This window comes from Sceloporus occidentalis, unplaced genomic scaffold, assembly GCF_023333645.1.
Source record: "Sceloporus occidentalis isolate IW3139 unplaced genomic scaffold, rSceOcc1.0.p SCAF_10, whole genome shotgun sequence".
NCBI classification, from domain to species: Eukaryota; Metazoa; Chordata; class Lepidosauria; order Squamata; family Phrynosomatidae; genus Sceloporus; species Sceloporus occidentalis.
The window spans coordinates 37,427,056-37,451,784 of NW_028316990.1; the positions used below are offsets into that span (position 1 = coordinate 37,427,056).

Consider the following 24,729-nt stretch of genomic DNA (forward strand, 5'->3'; position numbering starts at 1 on the left):
CGTCGAGGGGGGCGTGCAAAAGTGTGTGTGTGTGCCCCCCCCTCCTTGCAACCTCCTCTCCTCATTGGAGGAGCCCTTCTTTTGTTAGCAGCCCCAGCCTCTTTGCCATTGGAGGGCAACCTGTCAATTTAAAAAGAAAAAAAAGGAGGGGGAGGAAAGCCAAGAAGCTCCTCCTCCTTTTTCTGCCCCAGAAGCCTTAGCCCCCCATTCCTTCCACGCCCCCCAGCCCCCCCCCCCCTTTTTCCCTCCCTTTGCCTTGCATTTGCAAAGGAGGAAAGGCAAAGACTTGCAGGGTTTTGCATGCAGAGAGGGCTGGCTTTCTTTTCCTTTTTGGTGCATGCAATGCAATAAATCAAAGGGGGGAGGAAAGAAAGGAAATTAAAGAAGAAGAAAAAAAAGGGGGGGAAGCAGGAAGGAAGGAAAAGAGGCAGAGAATTCAAGGCGTTTCCCTCCCTGCCTCCCCCTTTTCTTTCCAATCTCAGGCCTAAGAAGAAGAAGAAGAAGAAGGTGGAGAAGAGGAGGAGGAGGGCTGCTGCTGCTGCTGCTGCTGCTGCTGCCATTGGAAAGGAAGGAGGCCCTTTGCAAAGGAAAGAAGCTGGATTTGCAGACTCTGGGGAGCAGGATTGCAATCTTTCTGGCCTCCTCTTGGATTTGTTTTCTATTTCCCCCCTCCTTTTTTCCTTCTTGCAAGCCTTGGAAAGGTTTTTTTTCCCCTCCTTGCAAAGGATCCAGTTTTGGATTGCTTTTTGTCTTTCTTTCCTACAAATCCAAACGAGATCGTCTTGAAAAAGCAGAGCATGGAGGCCAGTCACGCAGCAAAGGGCTTGAGAGGCTCATCCCGGGACTGAAGCGGAATGGCTGGTGCGGATGATGGGCCCGGGCCCTTTGGAGGATTGAGGAGGAGCCTGGATTTTAACCTTGCCTTGGGCTAGGAGGAGGAGGAGGAGGAGGGGCTGGGGCTGGTTTTTGCAAGCCTTGCTGGGGGTTGCAGAGGCCTCTTCATCGGGGGCCCTTTTGGGGGTTTACACTTTGCATTTGACATTGTTGGCATTGACATTTTGCATTTGGGAGACGTCTCCCTCTCTGTCTCTGGGAGCCTCTGGACTGCTGCAGGCTTCCTCGGGGTCTTTGGGGGGCTTTGGCTTGCTCCTTCTCTCCTCTCTCTTTCTTCCTTTGGGAAGCAGCCAGGGGGATGCGTTGGGCCTTGGCTCCCTGGGAGCCTCCGGATCGCGAAGGGCAGCCATGAAGCCTTGCCTGGGGCTCTGAGCCCTTCTTCCTCGCTGGGCCCTTGCTTCCCCCCAAAGGCTGGGGCCCTCCTCCTCTGCCAGGCCAGCCCTGCTGCTGCCTCGCTTGCTGCTGGCTCTGCTGGCCCGGCTCCTCTCGGCTCTCCTCGCCCTCTTGCCAGGCAAGCTCCGGGCTCCTCTCTGGGCGCTGCTGCTGCTGCTGCCTTGGAGGGTGGCACTGAGTGCCCAGAGTGGTGCCATGGCTGGGGCCAAGGAGAACCCCTGCAGGAAGTTCCAGGCCAACATCTTCAACAAGAGCAAGTGCCAGAACTGCTTCAAGCCAAGAGAGTCCCATCTGCTCAACGACGAAGACCTCAGCCAGGTAAGAGGGCACAGCAGGGCCCTGGGCAAGGGCAGCAGGGCATAGAGGCATACATATATAATCTAGTGTGTGTGTATGTATATATAGTTTTATATTATATATATATATACACAGTGTGTGTGTGTACAGTATTTCTGTATCTCAGCAGAGAGAAAGAGAACCGTTTAACTTGCCTCTGGTTGCAAAGGCTTTGCCACTCTTGCCATCAGGTGCCTCCTTAGGCGCCCTGCAAAATGCATAGCAAGGAGGAGAGGTGTCATAGAGGGATTGGGATGATAAGAAGAAGGCTAATGAGACTGTAATTAATAAGACAAAGCCAGGCCCTGGAGCTGGATGTCAGGCTCTGGAGTTGTCTTGGGAAGGAAGGTGGCATTTCGCAAGCCCTCTTGCCAGGCAAAAGAAAGCCTTTCCCTTGAATGCAAGGAGTAACAAAAATCAAAGACGCACTCTCTCTGGTTTTCTTCTGATGGCTTTGGCAGTTGGCAATTGTGTTGTTGTGTGTAGCTCAGGTTTCCCACTGGCCTTTTGTGTTTTCTGGGCTCCTTCCTTCCAGCTTCTTGAATGAAAAGGCCTGGCTTTTCTCTGGTTGGAACTCCCTCTCTTGCCTTTTTCTGATGGCTTTATTCCTAATTCTTCTGCCTCAGGAAGGAGGATGGGTCCAGAAGGAAGTGGAAAGTAATAATAATAATAATAATAGTATTTCTATCCCACCTCTCCAATAACATACATGGAGGCAAACACCTTCTCTGTGCTTACAAACCAAGAGGAGGGTTAGGATCTGGAAATGGCAACCATTTCAAAAACTCCTCTCTCTGTCCAAGGGATCATCAGAAACTTAACTCAGTTAGGTTTATATATGTGTGTGTCTAAACAGACTGCAGAAATAGTCCAGTTTGAGACTGCTTTAACTGCCCTGGCTCAGTGCTAGTGAATCCTGGGAATTGTAGCCTTTTTATGGCACCAGATCACAACACAGAAACTACAGCTCCCAGCATTCCCTAGCCTTGAGCCAAGGCAGTTAAAGCACTCTCAAGGTGGGTTATTTCTGCATGGTGTTTTGGACCATATATATATATATATATATATATATATATATATATTATACCTAACTGAGTTAAGTTTCAGATGATCCCTTTAATAATAATAATAATAATAATAATAATAATAATAATAATGTTACCCCACCTCTTCCACCAGATCAGGATGGATAACAGAATAAAATACAATATGAAATGCATCCCTTTTGATAGAGAGGAGTTTTGCATCACTGCAAAAACACTTGGAGGAAGCACAAGCGTTAATGCAAGCCTGATTTTGATAAAGCAAAGCAAAGGCCAGGAAAGTCAATGCAGGCTGGCTCTGTTCACAGACCCCCTTCTTGCAGCCCCCAAACAGGCATATTGCTAGAGGTTGGGGAGTGGGATTAAATGCCAGCCCTCCCTTGAGCCAGGCCTTGCTTTTGCCACCCTCCTCCTCCTCTTGGTTCTGCACTACTTCTGACAGCCATGGTTACAATCCTATTATGGAAATGAGATCAGTCATATTGCAGGGCTGGGAGGCAGAAGAAGAAGAAGGAGGGGAAAAGTGTGTGTGGGGGGGGAGGTTGGACACAGAGAGAGGGAATGCACTCTGCAAACTCACATGGAAAAAATGCATGCTGAGCATGGGAGGCAGAGAGCATGGGACTGATAGGAAGCCTCCAGACAAAGCCACCATGCAAGCTTGGAGGGAGAACCCACCCCCTCGAAAAAAACAAAGCAAACCCAGTGTATTTTATTTTAGTTTTTTATTATGCATCCTTTATAATTTGTTGCCCAGTTTGATTTATTGCATCTGAACTGCTGTCCTTGTTCCTTCCTCCTTGGTGCAAAGCACACGGGTTTGGGACCGCTTGGACTGCCCTGGCTCAATGCTAGCAGATTCTGGGGACTGTGGCGTTGAGAGACCTTCAGAGAGCATCTGGTGCCACAATGAACTACACTTCCCAGGATTCCCCAGCACTGAGCCAGGGGCAGTTAAAGCGGTATCAAACTGGATGATTTCTGCCGTGCATTTTGAACCTGTATCACAAACAATAATAATTTGGTGTCCATTTTGTTCATGAAGTGGCTGGATTCCCTCCCCCTTTTGAAGCAAGGAGAAGGATGGCTTCTTCACCTCACCTCCGTTGAAGGCCTCTGACTTGATGTCTCCTTGGTGTTTTTGGGCCTACGGCTCCCGTCAGGCTCCAGGGACGATGGGAGTTGTAGTTCCAAATGCCTGGAGGGCACCCATTCTGGAGAGTTTGATTGAACACTGGCCTAGGCTGGGTTTGCAAATGTTTTTCCTGGAATCTGTATATATGGCTATCGACAGCATGGAAAGCTAAATGGATCCTCCATGGAGAGCGGCAGTGTTTCTGCAAAGGTCAGATGCTGGAAGGGAAGCATAACCTGCACATTTTGCTTGTGTGCTTCAGAGAAAGAGGGAGGCTTTCAGTTTGGAAACTACAAATCGGTGGGTCTAGAGAAGATTTCTGATCTGACTAATGGCATGATGCTTTGCATCCTTTGCAAAGCCCACTTTGCAGTGTTGTTTGCTGTCAAGTTAATGTCGATTTATGGTGAACTTTGTGAACCCTGGTCACTGGCTCAGGTCTTGCAAACTCAGGGCAGCTGTGGCTTCCTTGATGGAGGCTCTCTCTCCACCTGGAATGAGGTCTTTTCCCTTCCATGCTGAGTTCTGCTTTGCCAAACCACGATTGTTTTATTTTTCCAAAGAGTCCTGTTGTGAGATGTGTCCAATCTATGAAAGCCTCTCTCTAGTCTTGTTGACTTCTTGTGAGAGTTCAGTCTGGACTCGTTCTGGGATCCTTTGACTTGTCTTTTTGGCAGCCCTTAGTATCTGCAGAACTCCCTTCCAGCACCATCTTTCTCTATTATTATTATTATGATTAACATTAATTTATAGAGCGCTGTGAAATAAAATAAGAAATAAAGAATAAAAACCTGCCAAGCAGCATACAATCTAAAACAATGGTTCTCAACCTTTGGTCCTCTAGATTGTTGAGACTTCAACTCCCAGAGTTCCTGAACAATGAGCATCCTGACTGGGACTTCTGAGAATTGAAGTCCAAAACATCTGGAGGCCCAAAGGCTGAGAACCACTGACCTAAAACAACAACAACATTACATGATTAAAATGTCTCCAAAATAATGCTTAACTAGGGCACAATAAAAAGCAAAGTAAGCAGCAGGTTAACTTGGGTTGATCTTCTCAACAACTTTCTTCGCTCTCCTACCTACACAACCGTACCTAGGAATGGAAAGATGTATGATTCCAATTTACGTATTTACGCTTGAGGATCTTATCTAGCTCCTTCGTGGCTGCCTTTCCGAGCCTTAGCTTTTTTCTCATTGCTTGACTGCATTTTGATTAATGATTGAGCCTCGCTGTAGGAAATCTTTAACTGTTTTGGCACTTGTCAGAATTGCAACTCCGTGTAAAAGTTGAGAGATGGGTGGCTTCACAGCAGTATTGTGTTCTTGTTTCCCCTGCCTTCATAAATCTGTTGTATAAGTTGTCAGAGGTGGGGTTGGCTACTTCGGATGACAATTTGCCACACTATTAACCCCACTTCTGTCCTGGCAGACTGACAAGGATATACTTGGGCACCCATACTGAGATCCAGTCAGTACTACAATGTCTAGAATCCCCCAACCCACTTTCTTCCAAGCTCTGCAATGGGTCCAGAGGGTGCAAGAACCCAGGTTCACTCATCATTTCATATATTCTATGGTGGAACCTACAGTCTGGTGAGATCCTAATGAGCTACTCCTCTGCCCATCATCCCTCATTGGCAGGCTGGTGAGAGCTGATGGGATTTAGAGTGCCGCAGCCTTTGGAGATCTAGCCCTGCCCAGCGACAGTCGGTATCATATGCCAAAGATGGAACTGGAGATGCAGTGGATTTCTTCTATTGAGGAACACAGCATTTTGGTACCAAACTTCCACAAAGTTTGTGTGCGAGAATGGCTACTTTATACCTGTTCCTGAAAAATCGAACAGGAGGATTGAATATGAACCCAGAGGCTATGCTTGTTGTTGCTATTGTATCCCTTTGCATCATTTCTGACTTATGGCGGCAACCTTAAGGAGGACTTACGACGGCACTTTCTTGGCAAGATTTGGTCGGAAGGCATGTTTGCCTTCCTCTGAGGTTCAGCCCAAAGGTACCCAGAGGCAGCCTGTAATTTGAAATGCTCAGGTTATGGTTCCCAGCATCCTTCCTCCAATTTTGTTCCTGGTTCTGGTTGTTGGTATACCTCACCTTTCTCCTATTGAAGGAAATTTGAAAATCCTGTGACACTGTTGCATCTGCTCCTGGACCTGACAATGGTGTAATGTGTAGCTTGCCATACTAGACATAGCATTGAGTCAACTAGCTTCCCCAGCCTTCTTGTGTTGGAGTGCAACTCCCACCATCCTCTGCTAACAAGGCTGATCCTGAGTTGATGATCCTGAGCTGGATAAGCTGAGGGGTGTGACTTGGAGTAAGGCAGTGTCATATGCCAGCGGATGCATCCAGGACACACCAGAGGGGCTCATCTCACCGCCATGTGCTCTTACGCGATACGCTCGCTGTGAGATGCAACACGTGGGCACTGGCTGTGATTGTCGTGAAAGGATAAAGCCCACTCACGTGGAGGCTCTTCACCGTGGCAGCTATAAATAGAGCTTCCATCTCTGGCAGAAAGTGGGCAGCTGTAACCTTACAGGAGCTTCTGGACTGCAGCTCCCATCATTGTCAGTGCTGGCAAGGGCTGATGGGAGTTGTAAGCCACCTACACTTGAAAAAACCTCAACTGGCCATCCCAGATCTGCAGAGTCAGATGTTATGTGCTTTCGCGTTGAGTCCAACTTACGGTGGCCTATCCAAGAGTTTTCTAGGCAAGGTTTATTTAGCGGAGGTTTGCCATTGCCTTCCTCGGAGGCTGAAGGCGTGTGTGACTCGCCCATGGCCACCATCTGGGTTTCTGTGGCTGAGCAGGATTTGAACTCTGGTCTCCTGGTCTCCTCCACTCAAACTACTACTCCAGACTGGCTCTTTTTGGGTATCTGCTGAAGGCAAAAGTTGTTTTGGCTTGAAGGTAAAACACCTCAACACCTAGTTAGTGGATTTCCTGAAAGGATTTGATATCACTTCTGATGGAATTGAGAGCCAGTGTAAAATAGTGGTTTGAGTGTTGGGATCTGGGAGACCAGGGTTCGAATCCCCACACAGCCATGGAAACCCACTGGTTGATCTTGGGCAAGTCATACTCTCTCAGCCTCAGAGGAAAGCAATGGCAAAATAAATCTTGCCAAGACCACCCTGGAAGAGAGTCTCCATAAATCAGAGTTGTTGTAAAGGCACATTATCAACAACTACCAAGCCCTCGTAAACCCCTGGCATGGAACCGCTCTGCAGGGACATTGTTCACAGCACACCAAATGGCGAGCCCTGAGCTTCCCTGAACGGAGCAGGACTCAATTCCAAATTAAGCATCTGAAAAAAAGACCAGAATATAATTCAGAACCAGGAAAGGAGTCAAGTATAAAAATCCACAGAGGTATAAACTGTCAAAAGTGTGGGAAAACTGAACCTCGCAGAGGGAGGTGTCTCCCATTTTATTGTTTTAAAGTGTCCTAAACTCTCAGCCCCATCTGCAAACAGAAGATTAGCTGTTTGCTGATGGCCCCTTCCTTACTCTGGGAATCCAATAACCATAAAAGTTAAAGGTGTCTCAGTGATCATTGGGACAGAGTCACTGGGAGGAAACTAACCCTTGCTTTGCTGGAATATTTCACCTTTGTAGGATATCCTCTGTGTAAAGGCTCCGTTATTTTAATGTCTCAGTCACAAACTTTTATCTCTGCCCTCCAGAACCAGTTTAATATTAAGTTATGCCAGTTTTAAATGCCCACCCAGCTTACCAATTGCTGTCTTTTTGTGAGACCATCTCCTCTCATATATATTCTATGCCTTCAAGATGGTTCCAACTTAGATAAACCTGTCATTGGGTTTTCTTGGCAAAATTTGTGCAGAGGAGGTTTGCCAATGCCTTCCCCCAAGGCTGAGAGAGTGTGACATGACCAAGGTAGGTCTCTGTTTCCAGTGGGCAGCAAAGACTGTGTTACTGTATTTTGCTTGCCCCATGGTTCTTAAAATTTATGCATGGCAACTGTGGCTGTTTCAGACTAGTTTTGGCTAAGTTTTCCTCACTGTCTGTGATCTCATATCTGCTATCAGCCCTCCCTGTCCATGGAGTCTTTATCCAAGCATCCACAGCTTGAAAGTATTCAAAAACGTATATAAATTCCAAAAAGCCAACCTTGATTTTTGCCATTTTATATAAAGGACACCATTTTGCTTGGCCATTGTATTTAATGGGACTTCAGCATCCATGGATTTTGGTAGCCACAGAGGGCCCTTGACCAAACCCCAGTGGATACGAAGGGCCTACTGTATTTTCAAAGAGGTCTTTTGGTTGTTTTTAGTCACGTATTTAATATTTGAGAGCCAGCATAGCATAGTGATTTGAGACTTGGACTATGGCTGCGGAGACCAGGGTTCGATTCCTGGCTTGGTGACCATGGGCAAATCACACTCTTTCAGCCTCAGGGGAAGGCAATGGCAAACCTCCTCTGAACAAATCTTACCAAAGAAACCCAATGATAGGTTTGACATAGTGTCACCGTAAGTTAGAAATGACTTCAAGGCACACAACAACAACAACAACAACAATGTAATGTTTTTACTCATTGGGCATTGCCTCCAGAACCCTAGTAGGTTGAGAGGTGACAACAAAATGCCTTAAACCAATAAGGAAAACTTGAGAATGTAGTTTAATTCAGAAATAACCCCCTTGGTATATGCCTGCCAGGCCAGGTTTGCCCACATTCATGTGCCAGTGGCAAGCTAATATTGTGCGCAGGCAATCTGCTGGGCAATGGGTGCCAACTGGAAGAAAGCTAGAATGACGGACAGAGGAAGCAAGAAAGATGTCAGGCTATGATGACTGTTTATGGGCTATGAATTTGATTTCCTTCCATACCTGTTGTATAACCAGCCACAGGCAAGACATCGTTGTTGTTGTTGTTGTTGTTGTTGTTGTTGTTGTTATAAGCCTTCTGGTCAACTCTGGCTCAATGACGCTCCTATCCTAGGGTTTTCCTGGCATCATTTCTTCAGAGTATATTTGCCATGGCATTCTTCTGAGGGTGAGAGAGCGTGACTTCTGTTCCCCCAGAGTCTTCCTCCACTACGATCACACATTGAACATGCTTCAAGAAATGCTGGCATCTGCCCAGGGCTACTCCAGCCTTCTTCCTGAGCTCCTTGGTATTCCTGCTTCGCTTCCAAAAACCAGTCAGATCTTTCTGGCAAAATGCATTCTGGTGTTTCTTTGTTTTCTGTTTGAGTGTTTTATAAAGAGGATAAACATTCTTAATAGCTGTGGGCTTGGCAGGCTTTTTCTACCACCGAGACATTTGCATATAATTAAAAAAATACCAACAGTTGACAGCTTTTGATGCGTTCAAAGAGTTAGCGGTCGGATCAGATTTAACCCTGTCGCTTAGATATTACTGGAAAGCACATTTGTCTCACCTGAGGCCACAGGTGCTGATATACTTCCCTCTCCCTTTCTTTTAAATAATAATAATAATAATAATCCAGTGGATTTTATTTGGGGGTTGCTGTAAAGCAGCTTAACCCTATAAGGTGCCTTTATACTACAACTCCTCTTCAGTCCCCAGCATAGAGGTATATTACCAACATATCTAGAAGATAACCAGGTTGAGGAAGGCTTGGTTGAGCCCTGGCGAAACAGAACTGGGATTTCAAAGGGGCATGTTTCATCTGGAATATATATATATATATATATATATATATATATGGCAATATCTTTCAAAGGGAATATTTGCGTATACATTGTGAAATACCTTGAACATGGGACCCATGTACAGTCTGCCCTTGCCTTACACAGGGGATCCGTTCCGGACCCCTCCACGTAAGGCAAATTCTGCCTATGCTCGAGCCCCATTGGAAACAATGGGGCTTGTGCGCGGTGGCGCACAGGGCGCCATGGGCGTGTGTGCCCATTCATTTGAATGGGACGTGCCACCCCACGCGCACCCCGCATCTTGAGTGCATACGCTCAAGACTGTGTAAAGCACGCCCGCACTGTATAAACACAGAATATACACCTTAAACACATAGCCTGAAGGTAATTTTGTACACAATACAGTGGGCCCTTGGTTTCTGCTTGGTTTGGTTCCAGGACCCTCTCCAGGTACCAAAATCCGTAGATGCTCCGTAGAGTTTTGGGTTTGGGGACATTTTTTAAAAGGGATTGAATGGTGTATATTACGTCCCCCCCCCCCCCTTTGTCTTAAAAGGCACCTAACAAGTTTGTCATATTTGTCAGTGAACGTGGCACACAATTACAAGCATTGATGCAAAGGGTGGTTATAATAATTTCTACCCTGCTGTTCTGTTTGTAAACACTCAAAATGGCGGCTTATGCAACAAGTGTGTTTGAAAACACACCGAGAGAAAGCTGACAGTAGAATTGCAGCATTAATGATATCTCAGTTGGAACTGATCTAGCTAACAGAGCCCAGAAAAACTAATATATAGGACTGGAATTCCCAGAATCCCCTTGCTAGCATGGAGCATTCTGGGTGTTGTAGTCAAAATGCTCCACACATTGCTGTTGTGTGCAGCTTGGCTGCCTCTTTTGGTTTGAGAAGAAGGTGCAGGTGTCGTAAACGCCTCATTTCACCAATTCACAAACACAATTGTGTCTCCATCGGACAGACTGCCTCTTGCGATCAAACACATCCTTTTGTGCGTAAGGATAATGGAAACCAGCGGACATAATGAATCGTAGGATAAATAGACTTCAGCCTATTTACTGAAGAGAGGTAGACAAATAAATGTTGACCACACTGTGTACGGAGGATTATTCTGTGCCTCTATAAAGAGTCCACGCAAAGATGTGGTGCTGAACAAAGAACGGTGTGGCATAATAGAGAGAGGCAGCATGTCTCTAACAAAAGAGGATGAAATGTGCCCAGAGAAAGAGGGAGAGTCAGTTCACAGCTTGGATAGCTATGGAAACTTTGTTGGAGAAGTGGCCTCAGTTCTTCAGCCTCAGGTCTGCAGTATAGGGACAATGATGCTGATAAATTCTCTTGAGATGCTCACCATCTTAGGTTGGGCTACGGTACATGTTTTGCATGCCGCAGGTCATGGGCATTTTGTGGCAGAACTGTGAAACGTCTCCACCTCAAAGCCAAAAGAGCCACAAGCTAGTAGTGTAGGCAGATGTAGGTCACATAGGGGCCCCAAAGCCATCTTTGTGGGTTTCAAGTCTTCTTTTTTTTGAGCTGAGAAAAGGATAAATTCACTGAAGGTATTTAAATGGAAGTTGGGTTTCCGCCTCTCAGGGGTGCTTCAGCATGGGCATAGGGCTGGGTGAAATGACCCTGGGCTCCCTTCCAGCTCTGTTATTCCAGGAATGGCAATGGGGAAGAGGAAAGGAGAGCAAAGGTCTAGGTATTTCCAGCTCTCCTTCACCATCTTCCCAAAGGTGATGCTGCTAGAAATCTTCCAGCTAAACAAATCAACGAGGATCCACTTCCGTTTCGGTTTGCTTGTCTCCGGTCTCCCGGTGTGAATTGTGAGCATGTCATACAACACCCTCCAGGTTTTCCACCAGTGAAAACCCAAGATGGGGAATTGGTAGGCATGGGCCACCATGATAGCTGGCTTCTTGATGCCAGTGTGGTTGTTCTGGATCACTGCTGATCAATAAAGGAACCCTTAGCAATCTCAGGAAGACAATATTAGGAAGCTTCTGCATTGGATAACATGAGCAAGGGCTTCCCTTTGTCTTGCCCCAAACTCCATCCAAGTCCAGAGGCATCATCACGAACCTGAAACGCTCTCCTCCCTCCCTCTGCACCCTTTTTCCTGCCCCCGGCCAGGAATTTTTCCTAGTGACTAATGTGGATTTCTGGAGCGTGTTTTGACGGGCCGGTCACGCAGCTCCCGGGGAATTCTTCCCCTCTCCCTCCCTCCAAGCTTTGCATAGGTTTTCTCATGATACTGTTGTTTCCTAATCCCTTTGGCACTACCATTAGCGAGCGCGCCAGGTGTTTTTTAAATTTCTGCTGCCAGGCTGCGTTTTGGGAAGGTGGCGAGACGGGGCTTAAATTGGATCAGCGTCAGGATCCAAAGAGGGACGGGACCGCGGGGATCCAGCCGTTTTCTGTTTCATGATGAGCTGTTTATATAAATAAGGGTTGACGTTTTAGTTCATCTGTCACGATGATGGCGCCGTTCCTGGAAGGCCTGACATTACCTCCGCCGGCCGCAAGCCTGTTTTGTAAATGGCCACACACCTAGGGCGAGTTGGAGTTGCCTCCAAACAAAGAGATAATGAACAGTTTTTAAAGAGAATGAAAGAGCCATGCTTGGGTGCCTTTTTCCTCCAAGCTGTTGATGGTCTCACAAATGACTTAAAAGATATTGGTTGGTAGGTGGACCTCTGAAGTATTTGCGGGCTAAAATCAGTCTGGTAATACCATAGGAAGGCAGATTTATTGTGGCTTAGCCGTTTTGCAGTTGTTTTGTGCCAGGTCACAGCGTCATTTTATCTCTCTCCCTTATTGCCTGCTCTGGCCCACAGCTCTTTGAATTTTGGAGGTAAATGGCCTTTTTTTGCAGTGGTCGGAGAACCTGTGTCCAGTAATGTCCAGTCTTGAACTTTGGATTTTGATTAAACATTAAGAAGAACCTCCTGATAACAAGAGCTGTTTAGCAGTGGAATAGATTATCTTGGAAAGTGGTAGACTCTCCTTTGATCAAGGCTTTTAGTCAGACTTCGGATGCCTGCTTATCCGGGAAGGTTTAGCTGTGGTTTCCTCCACTGACAGAAGGTTGGATTAGATGGTCTTTGGGAATGGTTTCCACTATTGTGATTCCATGATTCTAAACTGAAGTATGTTCTTTACATGGCACCGTGTCTATTATATATATATGCACACACACACACACACACACACACACCAAAATGTGCAATAGTCATATTTGGACCATTGACCCAGATTGGTACAAACCCTTGGACCATTGACCCAGATTGGTGCAAATCTTCCTCCTCTGAGCTCCTGCAGATCAGAGCTGCTTAATAAATATAAGCTCCTCTTTTAATGACCAGATCCTGTCAGGCAGGGCTGCGAATCCTCTTGAGATTTCCTTCTGGCAGATGCAACATGTTGGTTGTTGGTGTCTGGGATTTGTCAGGGCAGCTCTCTGCACAAACTCATGCAAACCACCCCAGAGCTGTTTCTTGTCTTCCTTCCTGCTGTTTGTGAAGGCGCCCAGACCCCCAAACAACCAAGAGGGATAAAAATAACATGATGGAATGAAAGAAAGTACAGCTAAATGGATGGCCCACTGTTTAAGCCTTCTGTTTTACCCATCATTCCCCAGATAGGAAGGTGCAGTGGTTTCAGCACAGGATCAGAGATAAAGTCTTTGCTATAATCTATAAAGCACAGGCTGATTTTCTTCTGAAATTATTTGGTGAGCTCCATTTTCCAACATAGGTTTGCAATATGATCCCTAGTGCCTCTTTCATTTATTAATCCAGCTTGGACATCTGGCTCTTATCGCTCCATGTAGGATAAAAGTTTTTGCTTGGGCATCTCTTTACTTCCATGGAGGATCAGTGCAATGGAGCTGTGCTTACTACAATCCCTGGTGTCCCCTTTTTTTGAGGAGGGGGACTGAATTGAATATTGAGTGTTTTCAATGCGTGGTCTGTTGTTTTCTTTCCAATATTTGTCGGCAGACTTTAGCTAGCGTTTGGGTGGATTCTCTCTTTGTAGCTCGAAACAGTTCCGATGTTGTTTAATTGGGTTTTAAAAACACTGTTTATCATTCAGCTTTTGTTTTAGATGAATTTGCTTTAGTTCATGAGGTGAGCCACCTGGGGCCCCTTGTCAGGAGAAAGGCTGGCTATGAGTAAAATCAAAAAGATAAATACAGCATATAGAAGCAAACCGATGGAGGGCTTGGTTTTCTCCATAGAGAGAGAGAGAGAGAGACAGGTTCTGCCTCATTTGGAAAAGGAAACGGGTTGGTGAGAATGGCTTTGGGGGATGATCTGGGTTAACAGGTTGGCACCTGTGGCTTCCCTGCCATTTGGTCCTTACAACAACCTTGTGAGGTAGCTTAGGCTGCAAGATGAGAACACGGCCAAAGTCAGCCTTCCTGGCCGAGAGAAGAATTGAACCTTGGTCTCCAGGCCTCATCCAGTGCTTTTTGTTTTTATTACCCTGTACCCACCCAGTCCTACTTATTAGTGCCTCCACTCTATTGAAGTCCCCCTTTCAGATACTTCATAGATCCTACAGTTCAAGGAGGACTAGAGACTTGCTTGTTGGATGCTGGCAATAGTTTATTGTGTTCCACAGATCCCTGTCTCTTTAACCTCCGCAGCTGGAATTGCACACTGGGAGGTAGAAAGGAGAAGCGTCAATGGGAAAAGGCAATACAATCTAAACATACCCAAACTTCTGCCCCAGTGACATTACTATCAGTCAAGAGTCCCATCACAGCGCAACCTTTTGAGAGGCAACGCCTGTAAGATACACACTGCAAAAAAAAACCAACCTTGGCATCGATTTTCAGAGAGCTTTTAAACACATGCTGTTGCTGAGAACTCACCTGAGCGTATCATGCCAGAGAGGTTCAAATTCCCTCCCTTGCCATGTACCCTTGGCCTCAGCTCCACTTTTCTGCAAAACGGGGATAATAGTCATGGCCTGCCTTACAGGGTGGTTGTAAAGATTTCTGAGGTCATCTTAAATGACGTACTACAAGTACTCCTCCTCCTCATTATTATTATTATTACTGTTATTCATGTGGACCCTGAGTCACTCGAGACTAAAAAGTATGGCTAATGTAAGGTCCCCAGTCTGGTGATATCACCAGGCCTTCCCCAGCTGATAAGATATAAAGAAGAATGAGTTGGTGTGCTGCCTTCACTTGGCATGAAACTGACCACATTTATTTGATCGATCACCTGAAAAGGAAGTGAAGCCAATGATTGATCACACGCCCAGGAAGGGTTGCGCAGGATGGCACAGGGCAGGGAGAGCCTTCCCTTGGCATTTCTTCCGGAGTTGCAATCAATCTTGAAATGTAAAGTTGCGACCAGAGTAGCCCCCGGAGTGGTGCAATGGTGCTGTTTCTGGGAAGCAGGGATGCCTTTTGGGGGAGTAAGAATAGCATACCTTACAAACAACTAGTAATGTTGAGTAATGTTCCCCATGGTTTGGTAAAAAGGGATTTGGGTTGTTCACGGATGTTGGAGGAGGAAGCACATGGGGCATGCGCACACCGCTCTGATTCTCTGAAATTCCCTCCCCAAATATTTATTTGGCAGAAAAGGGGTGTTGCATGGTATGTTCGTGGCTGACAGAGGTTGACTGGAGACACGTAAACTGGAATAAAGCTGGAGCAAAATCTTGCTGCCTCCACTGGAAAGATCCTTCTGCTCTGTCATTCCAATTTTGTAAGGATTTATGTCTCACCTCACCTGTTTTTCCTGTTTGAGATCCCTCATGGCTGCTGCTCTCTCTTTAGCAGGTAGCCTTGGCATGCTCTACTTCGTTGTGCTGAAGCGTCCATTGGACAAGTCAGAGGCAAATTAGAACACAGTACCTGCAGCGTGGCATAGTGGTTTGAGCACTGGACTGTGACTCTAAGGTTGACTTTATCATGGGTTTTTCATGGGACGTTTCCTCAGAGGGGGTTTGCCATTGCCATCCTCGGAGGTGGAGGGAGGGTGACCTGCCCAAGGTCAGTTTACATGGCCGAGCCAGAATTTGAACCCTGGTCTCCAGAGATGCAGTCAAGCACTCAAACCACTACTTGCCCGCCTGTTAAGGAAGGCATGCCCAAAAACATGTTGACTTCAACAAAGCTGACATACATGCTATTGGCTGAGATCAGGTGTAGTATTGCCCACTCTTGACCGCTGATGGTTGTCCAGCCTCAGACAGAGAACCATTCCCATCCTTTGCAATCTGGTCCGTCCGGCGGGCGGCGTTCAGAGCAGGTGAGGCAGCTGTGAGCCATGGAGGGAGTGGGGAGATGTGGTTGCACAAGCTGTGGGTGTGTGGGTTGCTGGGTGGGTGTGGATCCCAGGTGTGTCAAGCGAAGGAGGTGCGCCGGGTGAACACTGAACAGGAAGGCAAAGTGGGCAGCCTCTCTGTAGGAGCTCCGAAGCAAGGCAGCCATGAACCGAGGAAAGGGAGGTCGGGCCAGGAACACGGCAAGGATGCTGGAGGAAGCAGGGGCAGAGATCAAGGTGCGTCTGAGTTGGGCAGAGAGAGAAAAAGCCCAAGATGGGGGCCCAGAGCAAATTTGGAGTAGGCAGCAGTTGTTTGAGATTGAGGCATGCGTGCACCTTGGAAGTGAAGTCATTGGTTACATTTTGCAGCAGTGCATTCATGGATTAGTAAAATATCCTCAGTTAGCAAGGCAGGACATGTTTAAGGAAGTTAATTCACTTTTTTTTTAAAAGTCCAACTACTTTCCAAAAGCTGTAGAATTCAAATATATAGCTGTGTTAGTCTGTGAAATCAGTACGTAGAGAGCTCTTGTAGCACCTTTCAGACTCACTGAAAGAAAGAAGTTGGCAGCCTAAGCTTTCCTAGACTTCAGTCTGCTTCCTCAGATGCATTTGCAAATTCCAAATTTGCAAAATTATAAATGCATCTCAGGAAGTGGACTGAAGTCTACGAAAGCTCATGCTGCCAGTGTCTTTCTTTCAATGAGTCTCAAAGGTGTTACAAGAGCTCTCTACGTACTTTCCACAAAGAAAAGCCCCCACAGGTGCCAGGTATCATTTTAGAAGATGCATTTTAAAAGATGCGTTCTTGACATCGCATGGCAAAGATGGTCATTTCTCTGGAAACAGGAATTGCCGTTGTTCGAGTCGTTTCCGACTTATGGCGACCTGAAGAAAAAGTTGTCATGGAGTTTTCTTGGGAAGGTTTGTTCAGAGGAGGCTTGCCTTTGCCTTCCCTTGAGGCTGAGAGAGTGTGGTTTTTCCAAAGTCACCCGGTGGGTTTCATGGCCGAGCTGGGATTCAAATGCCTCTTCTTTTTTCCAGAACAATTGTTTTCTCCTCTTAATGAAAATTTATGCAGGTTTATTCAATTTCATCCCCCCAAAAAAATCTTGTTACATTTCCCCACAAAGCTGGACTGGTTTTAGCTAAGGCAGTCCAGTCAAATCAGTGTTAAATCAATGCATTTTATTCAGGAAAGGAAAATCTAAAGCAGATGCATTTATTTAAGCTGGTCCCCTTCTATTCAATTTGTTACAGATAAATATTATCTGTGTGTGTGTGTGTGTGTGTGTGTGTGTGTATCTTCTATATACAAATTTGTGTGCAGGTTTATTTGTCCCCCCCCCCCCCCAAAGGTCTTGTTGCAGTTTCTGCAAAGCCGAACCAATTTAAACGAAGGCACTCCAGTTACATCAGTATTAATCAGCGGATTTTGTTAAGTGAAAGAAAAATTGAATCAGATGCGTTTTATTTATTTCTGGATTTCCGCTCCCAGAATCCCTCAGCCAATATGACCACTTGCTTTCCTTGCCTGGAGGATTCTGGGAGCTGCCCCAAAATTGAATTTCCAGTTTTTCAATAGTCTTTTTGTTGGAGATCATAAATGCGAGGAGGTCTGGTTTGGAGGAAATGCAGGAACCAAAGGCAGCATATTTCTCCAGGTAAAGGAGAGAGACCTGCATTTATATGTGAATGATATTGACTCTTGTAAGGGATTGTTTTTGTGTGCCGTACAAAAAGTGCAGAACCACATACATACATACATAGTGTGTTTGAGAGAGAGAGAGAGAGATTTTCTGGTTTCTAAAAGGTGCGGAGGGTTGACAGACTTCTCACCTGTCTCCAGATAGATAACTAGATACAGTTTGTATGCTTACATTTTAAAAGGTTGTGAAAGGTTTGACTTGCTGAGCAGGTTTGGGGAGGTGTCCCTTAAATCACTTCTGCAGCTTCTGTATGCTTTTTTGTTTTTATGTAAAGCCATCAGATTTCATTTTGATGGATTGCATTTAAAAAAAATATATTGTGGCTCTGTCTTCTTGGTTTTAGGTTTCAAGGTCTGCTCCTTAAAGGCAGCAGGTGATCCTGGCTCCTTGCTTCAAGAAATTGAATGAATGCAGTTTGATGCTGTTTTAACTGTCATGGCTCTATCCTATGGAATCCTGGGATTTGCAGTTTGCTATGATAACCAAGCTGTCTATCAGAGATAAGGCTAAATGGCTCACAAAACTGCGAATCCCAGAATTGGATACATAGCATTATATGAACCTAGAGGTGTATGATTTCTTCTGCTTTTCAGATGGGACGAATGTCCCACTTTCTGTACCTCGCGGTTGCTATAATTTGCTTCAGCAACGAAGATGTCTCAGGTTGCACATTTTAAAAAATGAAAATAAACTGACCATTTGTTTCCTTTGTTTCTTTTCCAGGCCAAACCTATCTATGGTGGATGGCTTTTGCTGGCGCCAGAAGGCACCGATTTTGACAACCCTGTGCACCGTTCTCGGGTAAGGATGAGGCCCTCTCCTTTTGTAGAGCCATGCGGTTGAGGTTTGCCACAGCCCAGATGTGGCCTAGAATTGGGCATCTGCCAAGATTGAGTCCAAACAAAGCCTTGGAAGGGACTTCTAAATGCAGAGTTCAGCTTTCTGACAACTTCCCTCTTCATCTCACCAAATGATAAATGTGGGCACAGGGACGTAGCCAGGATTTTAGGAAGGGGGGGGGGGTCCAGACTAAGTGCCACAATTATAATGGGGCTTAGGTGCAGCGGCACAGCAGCACACACCATTCATTTTTCTAATGGAAGGGGGGATCCGGACCCCAAGATCCCCCCCCTTGGCTACATCCCTGGTGGGCAAGTGCCTTCAAGGAGCCCTAGAAATACCTGTGTTGGGTTTCTAGGTGCCTTGAACCTCTCCTTGCCTTGACTAGCAAAATCCAGATTAAATTATGCAAAAAGATGTCAAATGGGGCAGAGCTGCTGAGTTCTGCATCGTTTGAGAAGAGCATAGCATTCAGCACTTCTTTGGTTACCTGAATGTTGAAATTATTCTTAGTAGCGGTGATATTAGCAAGAGAGAATACACAGCGCTAGCAATATCAGTATTGAGTATGAGGTTGGAAGAAGACTTAAACAAGTGAGCTAGATATGAGCAAGGCCCAGTTCTTCTCAGAGGAGGATGAACTGCTCTTGCCTCCTTGGAGTGATGGGTGACGCAGTGGCTAAAATTTCCCAACCTGGCAAGTTGAGCATGAGACCTTGGAGGATGAGTTCAGGTGCCCATTCACACTATTGAATTGTGTCAGTGCAATTCCACTTTTAACTGCCTCAGTTCCATCCTATGAAATTCTGGGATTGACAGTTTGGGGAGGGGAGGATTTATAATCCTCAGCCAGAGAGCTCTAGTGCCTCCCAAAACTACAAACTCCAGGATTTGTGTCCAAAGGAGAGCAACCAAAATGGTGATGAAAGGTCTGGAAACAATGCCCTAAGAGGAGAGATTTAGGGAGCTGGGTATGTTTAGACTGGAGAAGAAAAGGGTAAGAGGTGATATTGGTCTGTCTTATTTATTTGGATCCAAGGCAGTCTATGGCATTAAAAAAAACCCACACAGTTTCAGTTAAAAACAGAAGATTAAAATAGTATCAAAAAGCAAGACATAATAATAAAAAAAGAAGATAAAAACCTCCTTGAATCCCATTTTGGGAGAAAGGCAGGATAGAAATCCAATAAGTGATAAAGAAAGAATGATAAGAACACAATAAATACAATATGGGTGGAAGAGAGGACGGGAGAAATAATACCGGGCAAAGTTGCCTTGGGAGTTACTACTGATTCAGGTATCTATGTGTTAAACAGGTTGTGTTTTATTATATCTTTTCTCTCCCTTTCCAGAAGTGGCAGCGCCGGTTCTTCATCCTCTATGAGCATGGCCTCCTCCGCTATGCTTTGGATGAGATGGTGAGTGAGCGCATCTTTTCTGCCGCATGGGCGCCATTTTGTACGCTCTCTTATGGGTTGCCTTAATGGAGGGGCTGAGATGGTTTGACTCAGAAGGGTCAGCTTGCATAGTGGCTTCCATGTTTGTGGGGTAAATGGTGTCTTTTGGAGATGGAGTGGGGTACTGTCACATGTTTCATGCATGGTTTGGGGGTTGGGAAGTTGCCTGAAAATGGCACTAAGTTTCAAAAAACAGGGAGCTTTCAGGGGTGACACAACGGAGTCCATAGCACTCCCACGCTTGCCTTGGAAAGTGAGAAGGAAACACATATTTCCAAGGTAGGGCCAGAGCATGTGATAGAATTCCCTCTCAAGGTGTGTTTAGGTATTTTAAACTGGATTTTCCCCCTCACTGAGATCTGAGAGCATCCCTTTTTTGTCTGGGAATTGGTAACTTTTTGACTGAGGAGGAAAAAATACAAAGGTTCTCCAGTTCTTTGAGGCGTCCTTGCAAAGCTTCACCCACCCACCCCAAAGGCTTTTTTCTTCTTGGCCGCTGGTTAATTTTAGTTCTCGGGAAAGCGGGCACCTCCTGCTGTTCCCTGAGAACTGGGTGTCTCTGTTGTGAGGCCCAGAGCATGTACACACACACACATGCAAAACTAGGTCAGCGTGGGCATGAGTTCCTTCAGCCACGCTCTCTCTGTTCCCCTCCTCTTTGCCCTGGAAGCAAGGCCTGGGGCAAAGGAAGGGGGTCCGCTTTGCTTCTAGCAAGGAGATATTCTGTCAAATCTGTCATTTTTCTTTCTCTCAGCAGAGTTGCTTTTGTGGGGGCAGCACATGTGCGTCTGCGTATGTGTTGAAAGCTGTCATTCTGGGCTTTGTGCGTTGGAGGGGATACACGCACACTTATTGGGCGGTGCGAGAAACATGATTTATACCGCATTAGCCCCATGGTACATCTAGCCTCAGATGAGCCACCGGGCCAAGTCCCTATCCCGTCTGTGTGTGATAATCTCCAGCATGTTGCATTTTGTGACTGTGACCCTGTCTATGGCAATTTTGTTTAGATGCTTTGCCAGTCCATTTTGGAATTGCTCCCAGAGCACCTCTGCCAGTTGCCATTTTGAGAGGGACCGTAGAGGGAAATGGAGGCATTTGGGTCTGTTGAGTGTGGGGAGGTGCAGCCCATGGGAGAACAGTCTCGGGGTGACATTGCTTCCTGACTTCCACTCGGTTGCCCATTCCTACCGTGTGCCCAATGGGGCACCATTTCTCTGCACCGTTGTACATGTATTTAATGGGGCTTTAGAATCCAGAGATTTTGGTATCCATAGGGGTCCTGGAACCAAACCTCAGCAGATACCAAGGACCCTCTGTATTTATAAGGCTGCCGTAAATAAGAAGAGGCAGAGCTCTGGCCTTATCTTGAAAGTGTCTAGGGAGGCTTTTCGAAGCACCTTCTTCCCGCGATCTTTTTTGTCGTTGGGAGGGTTCTCCTCCCTCCCCGGCCCAAACGTCTGAGAGAGAATAAGACTGCTGCCTTTTTGGCTCCTTATGAAAAACGAACCCTTGAATTTGCAAGAGGAGCTGCTTTGTGTTACCGCTGGAACTTCATCCAAATCCTCTTAATCATGGAGGCTGGAGCGCTGTAAATTTCTCTGTCCCGTTTCCTGGCAACCTGGCAGCTTTTTGCTGGGATAATATTTCCTGAGATGACAATAGGAAGAGAGCTTGGGAAGAGTTTGGGAGGAAGAGAACAGGGAAAGAGGGACCTGGGGCAAGGTCTTCAGGACTGGCCACTGGGGTTGTTTTCTTGGCTGTTGGGTATCCTTGCCTTGACCCAGAGGGAATTGTGTTTGCAGAACTAACAAGTCCTGGATCAACCCCCAGTCTTTTACCACACACACACACACACACACACACACACACACACACACACTCTGGAGGACAGCAAGATCTTCAATCCCTGGCCTGGAATTTCAAGTGACTCATGCTTGCTCTCAGAGCTGACATTACTCTTGACCTCAGGGCTGACACTTCTAGAAGGAGATGAATGACCTCCGAAACAGACACCCTGTACTTGGGAAGGGGCTGTGTCAGGATGTACTGGTCTCTCCCGTGTGTGGTTTGCTTGAATATCTCCAGGAGGGGAACCGAAAGACACTTTTATAGCCGAGGCCAGATAATTCCTAGGAGATTGTCCATGGGTCCTTCTGGGGAGGTGCACAGTGTTCCAGTGGAGAGATGCTGCTGTCAGTGGAAAGTTAGGCCAAGGCATAAGGAGGAGCTCAGCTGGCTGTTGTGGAGCTCTGCACACTTACCTGCAACGCTGCACTAAATGCCTGGCAGATGTATTTTATTTATTTGATGTATATCCCTCTTTTTTCCTATATGGGACTCAAAATGGGTAACTTCATGTCAACCTGTAACTTTGTTGTTGTTTTTTTGAAGTTTAACTTTTCTTGTTGTGCAAACAAACAAGCCCGAGTTTGTTTCAGGTTGCTGTGTTATCGTTGCACTGTGTTGCTGGGGAAAAAAAAGATCTGCAGGAGGTTTTGTCTCATGGTTGCTCTCCTTCTTCTAAAAACACAAATGCAGGAATCTGAAGGGCTTGGCCAAGGAGTTTTTGGTGGGTCCATCTCTCTGGGGCAGCAGTCCTGGGGCAGAGGTCACATCTGTTCCGGAGCTGGAACGGTCAGCAGCCGCTAATGAAAACCGTAGGGGTCTGGATCTGAATGCGTGTGGGGCGGGTTGGGAGCTGAACACCCAGCAAGTTCTTCCTTCTTCATCCCCGCTGACATGTTCCCCGCCGGCCAGTTTCTGGCTTCTGGTCCAGCTGAGCAGTTTTATTGTGGCCTCATTGACAAACCAAACCCAGCCCCAGCTACTTGAAGAAAAGGTCTTCTAGTAGCAGAGAGGCAAAAGGGTTGGATCACATTATGCTGCAGAATAGAAGACTTTAAAGGTTGCCTTGGAAAGTTATTTTTTTCCCAAGTACAAGTTGAGTCTCCCTTAACCTGAGACTCTGAGATCTGAAATACAGTCGGCCCTCCATATTTGCAGCTTTGACTTTTGCGGATTTGATTATTTGCGGTTTGAATAAATATTGTTCTCTCTAGGAATTTATTGCAGGAATACAGTATGTAAAACCCATCAGTGAATGGCTGAAATGTGCATTGGACACCTCTGATGCACATTAGGCATCCCTGTTGTGCGTTGGCACTTCCTAGACGGTGCCTGGATGGGCATCAATGCTCAAGGCTCATTGGTGCCCATTGCGCATCAGGCACTCCGACATTGTGCACCTGGTTGTAACAGCTCTAGATAAAGACAGATATTGCAAAACTACTCAGTTCAACGCTGCGTGCACACAAGGCCATTTACAAAGGCGTTCAGTCCCAAGCAGGTCACCCACCCTAGTCCTTGCTGACTAAAGATGACTCTCCGGTTTGGGCTGGCTCCTTTCCAGTCCTACTTGGAGATGGCAGGAATTGAACCTGGGACCTTTGGTATACAAAGCAGGTGCTCTACCACTGAGGTAGAGCCCAGATCCAGTGCAGATCTCATGTTTTCTTTTTCCTCCTCAGAGCCTCAAGTACGTCAGCGAAAAAAGGCAACAGTTTTGCAAATGGACTGCCCCTGCTTTCTCCTCCCTGATCACGCTCCTTTTGCAAATTGCAATTCGCACAGATCATTTCTGAGACATGGCACAGCTGTATGTCAGCTGCAAGCTCAGTTCTCCCACACTCCTGGGTCATTGAAGAGTTGATCAGACACAACGCAGCTGTTTGGTGTGTATGTATGTAAAAACCCCAGGCTTGGTTCTGCTCAAGTCCTCCTTTCTAGGTAGGAGAGTGCAGCCACAGAGCGGATTTGGAGCCTCAATCTCTCCTTGCAAACTCCTGGATCAACTTTTTTCTGCCAGCTCCAAAGTTGAACAACCTCTTTTAGACATCTCCAGGAAAGGCAGTTCACCTTTTAAATAGGTTGTGTGCATATGTCTGCTGCACACAGGTACACACACCTGCACCCTGTTTAATATTGGGAAAAAGAGAATCCCAGTTTTTCACAACCAGAAGTGGGTTTCTGGCTGTGATAAGGTTGCCTTCGGGATTTCCATAAACTGGAAGTTACTTGATGGCACACAGAAACAACAAAATTACTATTCTTGGTCCAAGTCTTCTAGAGCCTCACCTATGGATTCCATAGCATAGATATAACCATGGCATTTAAATTGGAATCACAGTGCTGTGGTGGCATGAAAAGGCCTCCTCTTTGTTGGATAAATTGTGAAATTCGACTTATTGCGCCTTACCCTGCTTTTCCCCATAGTCGCCCCACAGCTCTGCACTTTTATCTTTAGAGCAACCCTTTGGGATGGAGTGTGATATGTTTGTTTAGTTACTATTTAATGTCCACGTCTTGCCATGAGCTCAAAGTGGTCTCCGTGGCTGTCCTCTTCCATCTTGCTCTCTCCTCACAACAGCCCTGTCCGGTAGTCCAGCTCAAGAGCAAAAAAGAAAATAACTGACCCAAGGTGGATTTTATGACCAAGTAGAGACTTGAACCTTGGATCTCCAAGTCCTAGTCTGTATATTACATATATAAACATTCACATCTGGGGACAAGATCATCTCACTATCCCATTTCTCTCCTCCTTTGCTGTCTCTGTCTTGCTCGCTCGCTTTCGAAACTCAGAACTCAATATATTCAGTGAACCTTTGCCAGGAGTGCTTCTGGCGCAAACCTCAGGTGTGAGGAGCTTGTTTGGACGGGTGCAGCCTGCTTTTTGATCTCGCCTGTTGAGCAAATCTGGAAGAAGGAGAGGAAGAAGGGTTTTGCTTTTTAAAGAAACATCTTTGCATCTCCACCTCCAGTTTTTCTGCAGCTGTGGTTGTAAGGGGTGGGTGTTTTTTTTTTTTTTTTGGGGGGGGGGGGAAGAGTACAATGGCATGCTGTAACGTTGCCCAGAATTATGTTTTCCCATGGTGCGCAGCCAGGGCG

The 24,729-nt window shown here is 46.2% G+C and overlaps 1 protein-coding gene across 6 annotated transcripts in view; it reads left to right on the forward strand.

The window, feature by feature from the left end:
• The first annotated feature begins 250 nt into the window (after positions 1-250).
• MPRIP (myosin phosphatase Rho interacting protein) overlaps positions 251-24,729 on the forward strand; it is an 86,255-nt gene continuing 61,776 nt past the window's right edge. For all 6 annotated transcript variants that reach the window (XM_089540107.1, XM_089540108.1, XM_089540113.1 and 3 more), the window contains exons 1-3: positions 251-1,605; positions 18,209-18,286; positions 19,678-19,743. In XM_089540107.1, coding sequence (XP_089396233.1) covers positions 1,483-1,605; positions 18,209-18,286; positions 19,678-19,743 — 267 coding nt within the window. In that variant the 5' untranslated portion in view covers positions 251-1,482. The remainder of the gene's footprint in view (positions 1,606-18,208; positions 18,287-19,677; positions 19,744-24,729) is intronic.